The sequence below is a fragment of the Oryctolagus cuniculus genome, chromosome 1 (assembly GCF_964237555.1).
Source record: "Oryctolagus cuniculus chromosome 1, mOryCun1.1, whole genome shotgun sequence".
Lineage (NCBI taxonomy): Eukaryota > Metazoa > Chordata > Mammalia > Lagomorpha > Leporidae > Oryctolagus > Oryctolagus cuniculus.
Window position 1 is genome coordinate 105,776,719 of NC_091432.1, and position 17,943 is coordinate 105,794,661.

The 17,943-nt window shown below is 43.3% G+C and overlaps 1 protein-coding gene across 10 annotated transcripts in view; it reads right to left on the reverse strand.

Moving 5' to 3' along the window:
* Nucleotides 1-17,943, reverse strand: part of USP28 (ubiquitin specific peptidase 28) — a 72,014-nt gene that overhangs the window by 43,832 nt on the left and 10,239 nt on the right. For 8 of the 10 annotated variants that reach the window (XM_070078467.1, XM_051849130.2, XM_051849123.2 and 5 more), the window contains exon 2: nucleotides 1,012-1,089. The exons of the other annotated variants lie outside the window; for them this stretch is intronic. In XM_070078467.1, coding sequence (XP_069934568.1) covers nucleotides 1,012-1,080 — 69 coding nt within the window. In that variant the 5' untranslated portion in view covers nucleotides 1,081-1,089. The remainder of the gene's footprint in view (nucleotides 1-1,011; nucleotides 1,090-17,943) is intronic. 10 annotated transcript variants of the gene reach the window in all.

The following is a 17,943-nucleotide window of genomic DNA, read 5'->3' on the forward strand; positions in this document are numbered from 1 at the left end:
TCCCCAGTTTGTTGGTCTGGATCAGGATGCACCTGAGGTCTCTATATAACGCAAATCTTTGCTCTATGGGGTCTCCCACCTGTTATGGACTAAAGTGGACTTCGGTCCCCAAACTCATGCAGATGTTTAAACCCCTAAGTCTTATGTTAATGGTAAAATGGATTAATGCTAAATGCTGTTGAGTCTGGATGAGGGTGGAGACTTGACCTAATTATGGCCCCTGGAAGCTAGGGCCAGTGGGTGGTCCTTAAGTCACTGGAGGCTTGCCCTTGGGTGGTAGCTCTAGAAAAAGGGCTAATTTAAGCCAAGTTTGGCCTAACATCGCTCTCTCTGCTTCCTGGCTCACCATGCAATTGTCCTCAGCACATGTTCTGCCACTGCCAGCCTCCACCGGATGCTAGACTAATGGGGTCACCCAATCTTGAACGGTGAATCTCAAAGTGTAAGCCAAAACAAAACTTTTCCTTCCCAAGAAGCGCATCTCACATACTGTAGTTTAGGCAATGATGAGCTCTGGTGGGTTTGGTGCAATGGTGAAGATGCCACTTGGGATGCCTGCATGCCACATTTGGAGTACCTGGGTTCAAGTCCCAGCTCCGCGTGTGATGCAGCTTCCTGCTAATGGCCACCCTGGTAGACAGCAGGTGATGGTGCAAGTACTTGGATCCCTGCCACCCGTGAAGGAGACTCAGACTGAGTTCTGGGCTCCTCTTGGCTCTTGCAGACATTTGGGCAATAATCCAACAAATGGAAGATCGCTCCGTCTCTGCTTGCAAATAAATAAATCAAATTTAAAAATGTTTAAAGAGTAATAAAGAGCTGACTAATACACCTGTTCAAGTCTCTCCTACTCCATGATAATTTATAGGTTGAAGGTATAGGGTCATCTGACCTATCGATCTTCTGTCCCTGTGTTGCTTTCCTTTGGGTCTAAAAGCATCTTGAACTGCCACAACCACGATATGGGCTACTGTTTTAAAGGCTTTGGCTAATAGGAGTCTGGAAACCAACCTTTAGTGCTTCATGAAGAAAGGAAGGGTCCTGAATGCCTGTGATTTCTCTCAGTTGATTTAGCAGCATTTGGCAGCTCTACATTTGAGAAACAAAATAAAATCATAGACATATGTCAGAGAAGAAGAAAAGCATCTTGGATCAACAGGCGTGAGACTTGTATTTTCTCCTCTGAAGAACTGACACCCTCCGAGCAACAAGACACTGATGGTCAGACACATTCTGAAATGCCAAATTCATTACTCATTCAGAAGTTTCATCACAGAAAATACTTTTGGCACACATGAAAGAAATATGAGTAAATAGTACAACTACAAACACAGAAACATTTCAACCTACCAGTCTTGCCTCACTGACTGATTATAGCGCCTCAGGGTCTTCTTTCTGTGAGCAGTGCATATGCAGGCCACAGAGGCAGGCCAGGGAGTTCGCATGGATGTGAAGACATACTATTTTGAGCTTCACTACACATGCCCTTTGTGTGTGTCATTTTTCACTGACAGTAAGTTCCCAATCATATAAATAACAAATGATCAGTACCACCAACGTCATATTTAAAACTTAAGATTTGATGGCTGAAAGGGAAGTATAATCAAAGGTAGAATTTCTGAGTTATTAAATAAAATGAACTATGGAGTATTTCCCTGGGGAATGAACTATGGAATATTTCCTCTTCATTAAGGAAAACCTAATTTGTTAACTTCCAGCTACCACAAGATGAGTTTACAACCCCTTTTCAGCCTGAAGCTGTCACCCTACTATTTCCTTCTATCCTGCACCGAGTTAACACGAAACATTTCTTTACAAGTGCAGTTCCATTTTAAACTGGCTGGCCCAACCTAAAACCTAGGGATTTTTTTAGATGAACACTAAAAACATACTAGTTCAAAATTAGTTTAGTGAGAAAAAAATCGAATTTATATCACTCCTAGAGTTAGGTCCCGATTCAGTAGCTGATGTTTCACCATTAACTACCCCTCCAGTTCATACTACGTCTCAGAGAGGAGTCCACATTCTCGGCCACCTGTGACAGAAACAGTATCCTGCATTCTTCAACAGCTGAGGGCCCAAGGCAACACAACATCATACGACTAGAAATAACTAGCTGAAACAGCCCTCCAGAGCCATCAGGAAAGCACCAGTGGCCTGCTGTTCTAGGCACAAGCTGGAGTCACAGGCCAGAAATGGAGCCCTGCTCTGCTGAGACCAGCAGCCCCAGAGGCTCAGAGCCTTGTCAAAGCCAGTCCCTGTCTTTGCACTGGGAGAGTGAACACCAGACTAAGAGGTGTTGGGATTTAGTCTTGGCAAAAGCTGAAAACATGGCATATGACTTGGAGAAAAAGTATTAAAAACTTTTCCAAACTAATTCTAGTCCCACTTGATCTTACTCTGAGAAAACGAGTGGATCTGTATAGTTCAATCACACACTGCAATTTTCTAAACACGCAAACAAAATCAATACACCCCAAACTGGGACCAAGAAGATGGCAATGGGATGGATAATCACATCTCCATTTGGAATCACTCCGTATAGTAACTAACACTTCCGATTCACAAGAAACAATCCCAGTAAAAAACATCAGTTAACATGCACTGTTTACTTTTAGCCAGCTGCTATTCTAAACACTTTGCATGTAATAACTAATTTACCTCATTTGACTCCCCTAACAAATGTATGAGATAGGTATTATGCTCATTTAACAGAACACTGACACAGAGATGTTAGGTAATTTACACAGGTTACTGCCAGTACAGAGTGGGCCTGGAGTTTGCATCCAGGCTGCATGACTCCAGAGTCTGCACACTAACCAATATGCCAGGCTGGATCTGAGAAGACAAGGACACAGGCAAGACCCAGCTAACAGAAAACAATGCAAGTATTTTATTCTTATATTTTGACCTTGATCTTCGCATCTTAAAAAGTTCCCCTCCCTTTTTAAAATTTTGCTTGCATTTTTATAATCACGAGTTTGATTACTTAGTAGCACAATCTGTTCCAAACAAGCTATCATGAGGAAGTAGAGAGATAAATACCATATTTTACTAAATTGAAAGTGTCACTGGTTATAAACTAAGAAAGAAAAACTATGACACAGTGCCCCACTGACATTCTTGACACATGAATCAGTCACACCTGCTTCTTGTAGCTCTGAATTCTCTCATCCATACTGAGGACTACAGCAACTTCCCCTGCTTCCAGGTACACTGCCCAGTATGTGATTAGCAATTCTTTAGCATTTTTCTCAGCAACAAAACTTAACATGGTTCAATATACCTATGGAATCTTCTTTTTTAGGAAAAACATTTGATTGTAGCTTTGCAAGAAAATAGAAAACTGTATTCATTTCTCCAATGGTAAGTATTTTGGTTCATGTAAAATCAACTTATATCCTTTGGTTTCCAAGCTTTTCTTCATGGACAGTTTTGTCTTTTTTTTTTTTTTCCATTTCCATGCTGAATCGCAGAGAAATTTTCTAAAAGACACTTTAAAAATTTTTATTTATTTATTTATTTATTTGACAGGTAGAGTTACAGACAGTGAGAGAGAGAGAGAGAGAGACAGAGAGAAAGGCCTTCCTTCCGTTGGTTCACTCCCCAAACGGCCACCACAGCCAGAGCTACACCGATCTGAAGCCAGGGGCCAGGAGCTTCTTTCCTGGTCTCCCACACGGGTGCAGGCACCCTAGCACTTGGGCCATTCTCCACTGCCTTCCCAGGCCACAGCAGAGAGCTGGACTGGAAGAGGAGCATCCAGGGCTAGAACCCAGCACCCATATGGGATGCTGGCGCTGCAGGAGGATTAACCAAGTGCACCACCACACCAGCCCCATAAAAGACACTTTAAATGACAAGTAAACTGGGTGGTACTAACAGTGCTGATAACTTGACTGTCCTTACACAGCAAGATCAGCTATGACCAAGAGCAGACATGTGCAGACGATGACAATTATATCTGCTACTTGGAGGACAGTACATGTAAAGCAACATTCCAATTTCAGAGAACCTGAGATGCAAATAAATGTGAATCAATGAAAACTGGTTTTCAGATATTAACTATTTTACTGAAAGTCAGTTACACTCTAATACTCTCACTCTATTTGTCCACTCTGTAATAGGTAGCAGTTGACAGTAACAGTATATTTTCTAGGATAATATACTCAGGAAAGCAAAACAAATTCTTTAGTTTCCATTTTTAAAAGCTATGGGGGGGGGGGAGCTGGCGCTGTGGAGTAACAGGTAAAGCCACCGCCTGCAGTGCCACCATCCCATATGGGCGCCGGTTCAAGTCCCAGCTGCTCCACTTCCGATCCAGCTCTCTGCTATGGCCTGGGAAAGCAGTAGAAGATGGCCCACATGTGTGGGCCCATGCACCCACATGGGAGGCCTGGAAGAAGCTCCTGGCTCCTGGCTTCAGATCAGTGCAGCTCCAGTCGTTGCAGCCAGTTGGGGAGTGAACCAGCAGATGGAAGATCTCTCTCTCTCTCTCTCTCTCTCTCTCTCTCTGCCTCTCTCTGTGTAACTCTGACTTTTAAATAAATAAATAAATCTTTAAAAAAAGAAAGCTATTGGGAAGAGATTTTCAAACATACTGTATAAAACTATTTTTACAGCTCCAAGAACAATGTTCTACATGATGATTTAAATCCAAATCACCTCATCTTGACATTCAAAGACCATTCCTTGATTCCAACATTAGCCAGCTCAACTTCTGCCACCTTCTCTCATGCCTGGGAGTGTTGCCCCTGTTACGCTAGGATCACCTCCTACCTTGTTAAACTACAAATGCCAACCTCCAGGCAAGGGATACATTCATCTTACCTCCTCCACACAGTGTGTCCAAGAATGTTGGTCCACACTATTGTCTCCCTTTCTAACTTCCCATGTTGAAGGAATGAAAAGAGCCTGTGAATGAATGAACTTGTATCTTTACCTGGTACTTCTCAATATGTGGCTCTCTTAATTGTTTTAAATATGATTTTTTTTCCTCCTTTAATGCAACAGTCATATAATAACAGTCTAATTTGACTCATTCATAGGACAGTACTGGTAAAAATTCTAACTGGCATTGATTGAACACTCACCTCATGTCAGTAAACACATGTCTTATATGCAAGTACCTGTGGTCCTTATGACAACCTTTTATAGGCAGCCATCAGGCAAATCAGGAAGTTAAGGTTTACAAAACCCATTTATCATCTAATGTCTTAAAAGATAAATCAAAGGCAGTTACTAAGAATTTGGGTAGGCCGACGCCGCGGCTCAATAGGCTAATCCTCCGACTGCGGCGACAGCACACCAGGTTCTAGTCCCGGTTGCCCCTCTTCCAGGCCAGCTCTCTGCTGTGGCCCAGGAGTGCAGTGGAGGATGGCCCAGGTGCTTGGGCCCTGCACCCCATGGGAGACCAGGAAAAGCACCTGGCTCCTGCCTTCAGATCAGCATGGTGCGCTGGCCATTGGAGGGTGAACCAATGGCAAACGAAGACCTTTCTCTCTGTCTCTCTCTCTCACTGTCCACTCTGCCTGTCAAAAAAAAAAAAAAAAAAAAAAAAAAGGGTAGCAAAGTTCACAAGTATTAAGCTATACTATGGATGTACAGATACAAATTCTATGACATGCCTCAGTTTTATAAATATTTAGCTAAACCTATGTTCTCAGCAGTACCCATATTCAAAATCCTAGGAAGTACTAGGTATTAAACAACAATTTTATAGTAACAAACTAAGCAATCAGAATCCTACTACATGATTAATTCACTGATTTTCCCGAACATCACAGAAAGTAAATTTAAGTATTAGCTCCACTGTTAATGACACTGCTGTGTATAAAGTACACGCCCAAATAGAGACAGGACAAAGCCCGTGCTCCTGTCCCACGAAAGTCAAGTAACTAGCAAGAGCTAACAGGTTTGTACTTCCGCAGCTAAATTCATATCATTTTCATGAAACAAAAAGTACTCTCTTTTCCTACCCAGAGGCAGTGAAGAAAGGCGCACACACAACTCTGAAGGAGGGAGCTCAGGCTCGCCAGCCTCAGCCTCAGCCACTCCGTGGCTTAGGTGCAGTCCAGGCCAATTCTCACAGCTGACACCGTCTTCAAGCAAAGACAGTAACTTACCTCACAATATGCAATGAAAAGGATTACTCAGGCAATAAAAATATTAAGCTATCAAGTTTTTCTAACAAACAACAACTGGCCTAATCCAACAGCAACTAAGTTAAAACTTTCTGATCAAATAAAGCAAAACTACTAATTACTAATTTTTAGAGCATCTAACTAAGCATTGTGCTCAACTGCCTAAATTATTCCATCTCTTCAAACAGGAATGCTATTTTCATCATCCTGATGAACATTTTTCTGATCTAAACTGCCTGGTCTTTCAGAGACATTTCTGTATTTAACATTAAACAACTATGAAATGTTCCTTTACACCAAAAAACTACTAAGACAATCCCCTCCAAAGCTAAAGATCTGGCTTTCCCATTTGAAAAACAACTTAAGTACCCAAGGGAAACAAACAAAATCTTAGGAAGAGTTAAAGGAAATATATGGCATCAATTCCAGAAACAGTCTGGCTAACAGTGTCTTAATAATTACATTCTGATACCACTGCTAACCTTGTCAACCTCCACAAAACAAGGAAGGATCCACAAAAGACCTGGTATTTTTTTCAGTGTTTCTTCCTGCAGTAACTTCATGCTGGTCCAATTTATTCATGGAATAGAAACTTAAAGAGCCACAAGGATACAACTCTCTAAAAGCAATAAATAGTAGTTTTTGTGGATACACCTAAATCCCCCAGTAAAGGCTTACATGTGAATCTATGTGAATGATGGAAAAGTCTGGTATATGAGTATGTCTGTTTTAGTTTATAAACTGGCTTACATTTTTTAAAAGGCCATTAAAAACTTTTAAAATTTAGATGCTCTTATATGGTGTACAGGTTTGAACTGAAACTTAAAATCAAGAAAGAAAAAGAACAAATCATGTACTTTTTCAGATTTTTCATATGCACTGAGTAAGAAATTCCAAATATCCAGCATAAAAGGATGTTAAGTAGAAAGGAAATCTCTTCTTTCTGCGACCATTCCATTTCCCAGGGATGACTACTTTTAATAGTTTCTAAGATACCTTTCTAGAAACTGTGATATACAGTATTTTTTCATCCTGTACCTAATATCTAGCATCTTGCTTTTATCAGTTTATAACACTTTCTTTTCCTTTCTTTGAATGCATGGCTTAGCTAAATATGAGAAGTAAGACTGGGAAGCCATTATACTGTTGTATGGTACTTGGGCAGGAGATAGCTAGGGCCCAGAGAGAGAGGCAAGGAGAAAAGTTCAAAAAAATTTCAGAGAAAGTTAAAGCTGTCTTATGTGCTTTAAAATGCTAAGTGAGAATTTAGAAAGCTCAAAGGCAGTCTACCCACATGCAAGAGATAAAGAGCAACCCAGGCCAAGGCCAGCACCGTGGCAATAGTATGTAAAAGCACCACCTGCAGAGCCGGTTCAAGTCCCAACTGCTCCACTTCTGATCCAGCTCTCTGCTAGTGTGCCTGGGAAAGTAGCACAAGGCAGCCCAAGTGCTTGGGTCTCTGTACCTACATGGGAGACTGGAAGAAGCTCCTGGCTATTGCTTTTGCATTGGCCCAGCTCTGGCCATTGCAGCCATTTGTCAAGTAAACCAGTGGATGGAAGATCTCTCTCTCTGTCTTTCCCTCTCTCCAACTCTGCTTTTCAAATAAATAAATAAATCTAAAAAAAAAAAAAATATTCAATCTGCTGAACTATACACCTATCATATTATCTTCAAAAAAAAAAAAAAAAGACACAACCCAGGCCAGTCCAGGAAGAGTCCCTAAAGCTAATCTTGAGAGGAATATGAGCTCTGCTTCACAGAACACCTGGCCTGAGTCCCCACAACCCTCTTTCAGCTTGGGATGGCAGCATCCCTCCATCCAGGGCTTCTGGCCAGAGTATTCCTGGCAACAACTCTCTACCCTCTAAAAATCTGGCTATAAATTAACGAGGCAAATTAAATTCAGGGCCTTGAACTCTCTCAGAGGCCCACTCCTGCAGTCTAATGGTGTGTACTTTTGCTTTGTGGCCATGGGCGGACGTTCTGAGCTGAGTCTTCGACTTAGCTGAGTTCTTCTCAGAGGCCCACTTCTACTCTCCTTGTGAAGTATACTTCACTCGCTATCATAAATATCTGTTGCCTGCACTTGCTGTGTGAGTCTCATTCAATTCATTGTCTAAGGCTCAAAGAATCTGTCCACAGATACAACAGAATGAATCTCCAAAAATCAGGGAAAATATCTTTTTTTTTTTTTGACAGGCAGAGTGGACAGTGAGAGAGAGAGACAGAGAGAAAGGTCTTCCTTTGCCGTTGGTTCACCCTCCAATGGCCGCCGCGGCTGGTGCACTGCGGCCGGTGCACCGCGCTGATCCGATGGCAGGAGCCAGGAGCCAGGTGCTTTTCCTGGTCTCCCATGGGGTGCAGGGCCCAAGCACCTGGGCCATCCTCCACTGCACTCCCTGGCCACAGCAGAGAGCTGGCCTGGAAGAGGGGGAACCGGGACAGAATCCGGCGCCCCAACCGGGACTAGAACCCGGTGTGCCGGCGCCGTTAGGCGGAGGATTAGCCTAGTGAGCCGCGGCGCCGGCCAGAAAATATCATTTTTTCAAAGAGTTATTTTATTTATCTAAAAGAGTGACATCTACTGGTTCACACCTCCAAAAGGCGGCAACTGCCTGGGCTGGGCTAGGCTGAGCCAGGAATCAGGAACTCCACAAGGTCTCCCACGTGGGCGGCAGGGATCCAAGCACCTAAGCCATCTTCCACTGCCTCCCAGTTGCATATACAGGCAGCTGGATTTGCAGCAGCTGGGACTCAAACTGGCACTCAGATGTGGGATGCAAGCCTCCCAAGCAGCAGCTTAAACCAGTGTGCCATCGTGCCTGCCCCAGGAAAATATCATTTTTAACAGTATATTGCAAATGGCCGGCGCCGCGGCTCAATAGGCTAATCCTCCACCTAGCAGCGCCAGCACACTGGGTTCTAGTCCCGGTTGCCCCTCTTCCAGGCCAGCTCTCTGCTGTTGCCCGGGAAAGCAGTGGAGGATGGCCCAAGTGCTAGGGCCCTGCACCCCATGGGAGACTAGGAGAAGCACCTGGCTCCTGCCTTCGGATCAGCACTGTGCGCCGGCTGCAGTGCGCCAGCCGTGGCGGCCATTGGAGGGTAAACCAAAGGCAAAAAGGAAGACCTTTTTCTCTGTCTCTCTCTCACTGTCCACTCTGCCTGTTAAAGAAAAAAAAATATTGCAAAGGTGAATTGAGAAGCTTGGAAAATACTGGGGAAAACATGAGAATTAAATTCATAAGCCTATAGTTTTAGGATCCTAACAATAGTAAAATCTTAAGTTACTGTTACACAGATCTCAGGGTGCAGTTTCCATTTCTAATAAATAACAGAGATCAGAAAGATAAAGTGGGATTGGATTATGAATGCCTCTTTTTTTTTACTCTTATTTGAAAGGTGCACAAAAATACAGAGATAGAGCATGTGAACCCCCATCTGCTTGTTCATTCTCCAAATACCCACAATGGCTGGGACTGGGCTAGCCAAAATCAAAGCAAAGAGCCAGGACTTCAATCCAGGTTTTACTCATGGGTGGCAGGGATCCAACTACTTGAGTCATCTCATTGCTGCCACCCAGGGTGTGCATCAGCAGGAAGCTGCAATCAGAAGCCAGAGCTAGGGCTCGAATCTAGGCACTAAGATGTGAGACACAGGCATCCCACGTGACCAGTCTCAGCTGCAAGGCCAAATTCCAGCCCTGCTGAAGGGTTCCAAGAGTCACGATGAGTTCAGACTTTATCTGATGAACAATGAATGGATCTGCATTACAGGTGCCTCAGTAGGGAAGATATATCAGGGTGAAAAAGGGACTTCAGAAGATGAAGTCAGCACATGTAAACAACTGGTTCAAAGGGAAAGAGAGGAGAGCTTAACTGTGAGTTACAAGCCTACTGAGTAAACCAGTTATGATGAGAGGCAGGATGCTGGCAGGCAAAAATGGGAAGCAGGATATACTATAAGCAGCTCCAAGATTGAAGAGATAAAGCTTAGTCAAATATTTGCAATTGGCTGCCTAGGAGAATGTTATTGCCCACAACATAAAAAGGAAAGCAGCTTGACAACTAAACCTTGTGGTACACCACACTGAGAACGATCATTTTGGTTGATGCAGAAAAATTTGACAGAACACAACATCCACACATGATAAAAACAAGCAAAAAACTAGAAATAGAAAGGAAACGTCTTCAGCATGAGAAAGGGCTGTTATTAGAAAAAAAATACCACGGATAATATTCTCTGAGAGTTAAATGCCGAAAGACTGAAAACTTCCCAAATAAAATTAAGGATGTGACAAAGATGCCCACTTTCACCATTGCCATGTTAGGTACTGTTAGATTCTAGCCAAAGAGAAAGAAATAAATGTATACAAATTAGAAATGAAAAAGTAAAATTATTACTATTCACACATGACATAATAATCCTACATTCACAAAACCACAAAGAATCTACAGAGACATTAATAGGGCTAATAAACAAACTTAGCAAAGTTTTAAAGTACAAGAAACATGCAAAATTCGGTTGCTTCCATACAGCAATAACCCAAACAGGAAATTAAGAAAATTCCATGTACACTTCACCCAAAAGAATAAAACATCTGGGAATAAATTTAATCAGGGAGGTGAAATATTTGTATACTGACAGCTACAAAATAGTTGCTTCTTTAACTTCTTTAACTTAAGAGACGATCTGACAACTGAAGGACATTCAGGTTCATGGATTAGAAGACTGCATTATGGTTCTTCAAACAAACAGACCAATGCAAGGTACATTCACATAGAGGTTAAACATCCTTATCCACAATGCTGGGACCAGAAGTGTTTCAGATTTTGGGTTTTTTTCCCCAGAGTTCAGAATACTTCCCACAGACTACTGGTTAAGCATCCCTAATCTGAAAGCCCAAATCCATAAGCAAAATCATGCTGGCAACTCAGAAAGTTTCAGACTTCAGAACATTTTGGATTTCAGAGTTTCGGATTAGGGATGCTCCACTTATAAACAGAGATTTATTACAAGGATTTACAATAAAGAATTGGATCACATAGCAACGGAGGTTGAGAAGTCTCAAGATCTGCAATCAGCAAACTGGATGCAGGAAACGAGTGGTGGAGGTTTTTTTTTTTTTTTTTTTTTTTTTTTTTTTTTTAAGACTTATTTTCTTTATTTGAAAGGCAGAGTTACAGAGAGCAAGAGGGAGAGACAGAAAGAGAGGTCTTCCAGGGGAAGATGGCCCAAGTCTTTGGGCCCTAGCACCTGTGTAGGAGACCCGGAAGAAGCTCCTGGCTCCTGGCTTCAGATCAGCACAGCTCCGGCTGTTGCGGCCATCTGGGAAGTGAACCAGCAGATGGAGGACCTCTCTCTGCCTCTGCCTCTCTGTAACAAGGGAGGAAGGAGAGAGGGAGGTAGGGAGGGAGATCTTCCACCTGCTGGTTCACTCTCCAAATGGCCACAACAGTTAAGATTAAGCCAGGCCAGGCTCCACGCCAAAGCTATGAGCTTCTTCCAGGTCTCAAACATGGGTACAGACTTGGGCCCCTTCCTGCTGGTCTCTCAGGAACATTAGCAGGGAGCTGGATTGGAAGTGGAATACCCAAGATTCGAACCAGCACCCATAGGGATACAGGCATTGCAGGCAGTGGCTTTGCCAGCTATGCCACAATTGGCCTAAGTGGTGGAGTTCTAGTCCAAGTCTAAGGCCCCAAAACCAGGAAAGCCCTTGATATAAATTCCAGTATAAGGGCAGGCAAAGACTGTTGTCCCAGCTCAGGTAGTTAGAAAGGTGAAATTCCCTCTTCCTTGGCCTTTCTGTTCTATCCAAATCTTCAACTGACTGAATGAGGCTCCCCACATTAGGAAGGCCAGTTTGCTTTACTCAGTGTACTGCTTCTTTTCTTTTCTTTTTTTTTTTTTTTTTTGGACAGGCAGAGTGGACAGTGAGAAAGGTCTTCCTTTCCCGTTGGTTCACCCCACAGTGGCCGCTGCGGCCGGTGCACTGTGGCCGGCGCACCGCGTTGATCCGAAGCCAGGAGCCAGGTGCTTCTCCTGGTCTCCCATGTGGATGCAGGGCCCAAGGACTTGGGCCATCCTCCACTGCCTTCCTGGGCCACAGCAGAGAGCTGGCCTGGAAGAGGAGCAATCGGGACAGAATCTGGCGCCCCAACTGGGACTAGAACCTGGGGTGCTGGTGCCACAGGCGGAGGATTAGCCTATTGAGCCGCAGCACCGGCCTCGGTGTACTGTTTCAACATTAACCTCATTCAGAAATATCCTTGGGGCCGGCCCTGTGGTGCAACGGGTTAACGCCCTGGCCTGAAGTGCCGACATCCCATAAGGGTGCTGGTTCGAGTCCTGGCTGCTCCACTTCCAATTCAGTTCTCTGTTTCTGCCTGGGAAAGCAGTAGAAGATGGCCCAAGTCCTTGGACCCCTACACCCACGTGGGAGACCTGGAAAAAGCTCCTGGCTCCTGGCTTCAGATCAGCGCAGCTCCAGCCATTGTGGCCAATTGGGGAGTGAACCATTGGATGGAAGACCCCTTTCTCTCTCCCTCCCCCCACCTCGCTTCTCTCTGTGTAACTCTGACTTGCAAATAAATAAATCAATCTTTAATAAAAAAAAAAAAGAAAGAAAAAAAGAAATATCCTCACAGACACACCTGGAATAGTAATTGACCAAATGTCTTGACATCCTGTGGCCCAATCAAACTGGCACATAAGGGGCAAGCATTGTGAGGTAGCAGGTAAAGCTGCCACCTGTGATGCCAGAATCTCATGTGGGTGCCAGGTTGTCTCACCTGCTCCACTTCCAATCCAGCTTCTTGCTAATGGCCTGGGAAAAGCAGCAGAAGATAGTCCAAGTGCCTGGGCCCCTGCACTCACATGAGAGACCTGGAAGAAGTTCCTGGCTCCTGGCTTTGGCCTGGCCCAGCCCTAGCTGTTGCAGCCATCTGGGTAGTGAACCAGAGGATGGAAGACATTCTCTCTCTCTCTCTCTTCAATGAAAACCCTATCAGAATTCCAAAGGCCATTTCTGCAAAAATGGAAAAGTTGATCCTCAAATTCGTACAGAATTTCAAGGGATCCTGACAAGCCAAAACAATATTGAAAAGAACAAACGTAAAGGACTCACGCTTCCCAATTACAAAACTTACTGCAAAGCTCCTGTAATAATAACACTGTAGAACTGGCATAAACAGATATGCAGACCAATGGAACAGAACTGAGAGCCTAGAAATAAACTCATACTCTACATTCAATTAATTTTCAGCAAGGATGCCATCTGTTATGCTTTGGACGTGATCTGACTGCGTTCCCCATAGGTCCGTGTGCTGGGAGCCTGTTCCTAAGGATGCAGTGTCGGGAGATGCATGAATCTCTGTGGTGGGACAAACTAGTGGGAAATGATTAGGTCATTTAGTGTCACACTTAGAAGGAATTAATGTAGTTCTCATGAGACCCTGGTTAGTTCTCATGAGAAAGGAGCTACAAAAGAGCAAGACTGGACACTCCCCCACTCTCCGTGTGATCTCGCCTTCTTGCACCTGCTCCTACAGTGATGCCATCTGCCAGGCTGTGTCTCAGCCAAGGGAGCCCTCACCAGAGGCCAAATGGAGGGGACCACCTGACCTTGGACTTTCAGCCTGCAAAACTGTGAGTTAAATAAACCTCTTTTCTTATGAAGTACCCAGCCTTGGGAATTTTGTTATAGTAATGGAAATGAACTGATACACTGTGTAGTCTCTTCTATAAAGCTGGCACACTGTATACCACAAACAACAACAACAAAAAAAATGACACTGAACTCCAACCTACACATTATACAAAAATTAACCCAAAATGGATCCACAACCTAAATCTAAGAGCTAAAACTAGAAAATTCTTAAAGGAAGACACAAAGGAAAATCTTCATGATCCTGGATTTGGCAATGAATTTTTATATAAGATACCAAAAGTACAAGCAACAAATAAAATTAAAAAATAATAAATTGGATATCATCAAAATTAAACATCTTTGTGCATCAAGAATATCATTAAAAAATGAAATGACAACCTGCAGAATGGGAGAAAATATTTTCAAATCACCTAGCTGAGAAGGATCTAGCATCCAGATTACATAAAGAACTCTCAACAACCAAGTAAAGTAACCCAGTTCAAAAATGGGCAAAGAACTTGACCAGATATTTTGCTAAAGAAGATATATTATGAAAAGATGCTTAATATCATTAGCCAATGAGGGAAATGCAAATCAAGTAAGAGCACTGGTAATCATCAAACACAGCAGGAAAATACTAAGTGTTTGGTGAAGATGTATAGAAACTACATTGCACACAGGTACATCTGCTATGAAAAACAGCTGGCAGTTTCTCAAAAATTAAACACAGAATTACTATGCGACTCAGCAATTCCATTCCTAGGTACATTCCAATGGAATGGAAAACAGGTATTCAGAAGGTTGTACACAAACATTCATAGCAGAACTATCTACAACAGCCAAAAGATGGAAGTAATTCACATGTCCATCACTAGTACAGCTGTCCCTCCACATCCATAGGGGGTTGGTTCCAAAACTCCCAGGGATGCCAAAATCCTCAGGTGCTCAAGCCCCTTACATAAAACGGCACGGTATTTACACTTAGCCTATGTATGCCTTCCTATATACTTTCAATCACCTCTTACTTAGAATATCTAATACAGTGTGCCTGCAGAGGGCACCGTGCTGCAGCATACTAAGCCACCTCTTAGGACGCCCCCATCCCATATCACAGTCCCAGCAGCTATGCTTCCAACCTAGTCTCCTGCTAATGCATGGGAGGCAGCAGGTGATCACCCAAGTGCTTGGGTTCCTGCCACCTACGTGGGAGATTAAATGAAGTTCCTGGCTCCTCCTGGCTTTGGCCTGGCTCAACCCTGGCTGTTGTGGGCATTTGGAAAGAAAACCAGGAGATGGAAGACCTAGCTCCTTTCCTGCCCCACCCCCACCCCATCACACTGCCTTTCAATAAACAGTTTAATGCTTAAAAAAAGAGAGGAGGGGGCTGACACATTCAACAGATACAATTTCTTCTTTCAGAATATTTTCGATTCCTGGTTGGCTGAATCTGCAAGTGTAGAACCTTCAGATAGAGGGCCAACTGCATAAACACACAGTAGAATATTACTCGGTCATTAAAACTGAGTTGTTTAAATCAGCTGGACCAGACCAACTTGGATGAACCTTAAAACTGTTACACTGAGTAATTCACCATATAACAAAAGCCACATATTGTATAATTCCATTCATATGAAAATAGGTAAATCTATAAAGAGAAAGTAAATCAGTATTGCCAGGGGCTGAGGACAGGACAGAATAGAAGTGATTACTTTATGGATATGGAGTTTTCTTTTGTGGTTATGGAAACATTTTTAGAATTAAGCAGAGGTGATAACTGCACAAAACTGTGACTGTACTAAAAGCCATTGAATTTGTATACTCTAAAGTAGTTACCTTTGGATGGTACCTTAATTTAAAAAAAAATCAGTAGAAAGATGTATACATAAAATTCTACTTCAAAAAGGAAGGAAGGAAGCAGAGAGGTGGGGCAGGAAAAAAAAAAAGTATTAACTTGGGCTGAAAAATTGGAAAAAGGACACGTGATTAGGATGCAGATTGGCAGTGACCACCAGGCATCACACAGCATGCTGTAGGCCCCTCCTCATGACCCTGGGCATCTTATTTTGCCTCCTTTTTGATATGGGACCCTTCGTATATGGAAATAACACAATGCAGCTACATTCCAGCTTCCTGGCAATAGTTTCTACATCTGGGAAATAAGTATCCCATAAGCTTTGACAGCATTGGTGATGTTGAAATGAAGCAATGCATGTAGGAATTGTCATTAGAGTGATTGATTGATTGATTAATAAATAAATAAATAAATGTAACAAAGTATGACCTGCCTATCCAACTAAACCATCTGGAGTTTGTAGCAAAAGTTGGCATCATCGGAGAAAAGTAGCTATCTTAATAGTTTCAGTTTTATCATTTACTGGCTGTGTAACTTTGCAAATTCTACTTACTGGCTATCCTAATTTTACTTCATTGGGTTGCTGTGAGGGTTCAATGAAAACATAAGTTAAAGTGCTTCATACTCAAGTGTTAGTCAAAAAGTTTGTTTTCAGAAAGGCTTGTGCTACAGTATGTAAACTGTTACGTTTCAAGTCAGAGTGCCTTGAAGATGCAACTTACTATTTAGGATTTCATTTCAGGTAGACCCATTTTTCATCTGCAATATGGAAGTAAAAAGACTTCAGTTTAAAATCTCAAACGAGACCCTTATAAGCCATGATACTAGCTGCATCTCAGTTTCCTCTCCAGTAGCAAGGTAATACAACATCCCTTGGACAATCAGCACACAACACATGTTTTATGAGGTTGCTATTCAAATAGGACTGCTAAAAAAGCATTTCGGAACAAAGGGTGGAAGTCATCTACAACTCAGGATGAGAAATGCAGATTTGGAAGCAGTTAATAAAAAAGTAATGAGGGACAAGCAGTGTGACTCAGCAGGTTAAGCCACTGCCTGCAACACTGGCATCCCATATGGGTGCCGGTTCATGTCTCAGCTGCTCCACTTCTGATCCAGCTCCCTGCTAATGTGCCTGGGAAAGCAAAGAAGATGGATGGTCCAAGTGTCTAGGCCTCTGCCACACACATGGAAGACCCAGACGAAGCTCTGGCTTCAGCCTGGCCCAGTGCCAGCTATTGTGGTCTTTTGGGGAGTCAACCAGCAGGTGGAAGATCTCACTTTCCCTCTCTGTATCTCTTTCAAAATAAATAAATATAGCTTTAAAAAAAAAAAAAAAAAAGCGGCTTCGGAAGCCAAAAGTACAAATGGTTAATCTGTAGGATAGAAGAAAAATAAAAATAGAAGAACAAGAGTAATGCAGGACCCAAAAATACAAGGGAACAGAAGCCAGGAAGTGAGCTGCGGCAGTGCAGGCACCAACAGGACACTGAGCTGTAGGCAGAGATGTGATTAAGAATACACACTCTCTTGGCTGGCACCGAGGCTCACTAGGCTAATCCTCCACCTGCGGAGGTGGCACACCAGGTTCTAGTCCTGGTTGGGGCGCCAGATTCTGTCCCGGTTGCCCCTCTTCCAGGCCAGCTCTCTGCTGTGGCCCGGGAAGGCAGTGGAGGATGGTCCAAGTGCTTGGGGCATGGAAGACCAAGAGGAAGCACCTGGCTTCCGGCTTCGGACTGATGCAGCGCACCAGCCGTAGCGGCCATCTGGAGGGTAAACCAACAGAAGGAAGACCTTTCTCTCTGTCTCTCTCTCACTGTCTAACTCTGTCAAAAAAAAAAAATATATATATATATATATAATATATATATACACACACACACACTCTCCTTAAATGGCTATGTACCAGGGCTAAGAGTCATAAGAACACTATACAATGACATAGCCAGGGCCAGCCTTGTGGCACTGGCATATGAATTGACCATACGGAAACCCAGTTCAAGTCCTAGCTGTTCCGCTTCTGATCCGGCTCTCTACTAATGGCCCTGGAAAGCAGCAGAAGATGGTCCAAGTGCTTGGACTCCTGCACCCATGTGGAAGCCCAAGAAGCTCCTGGCTTTGGATTGGCCCACCTTTGGCCGTTGTGGCCATTTGGTTAGTGAACCAGTGGATGGAAGACCTCTCTCTCTTTTCTCTCTGTAACTCTGCCTTTCAAATAAACAAACAAAAAAAAATTTTTTAAAAGATACAGCGGCCAGCGCTGCGGCTCAATAAGCTAATCCTCCACCTTGTGGCGC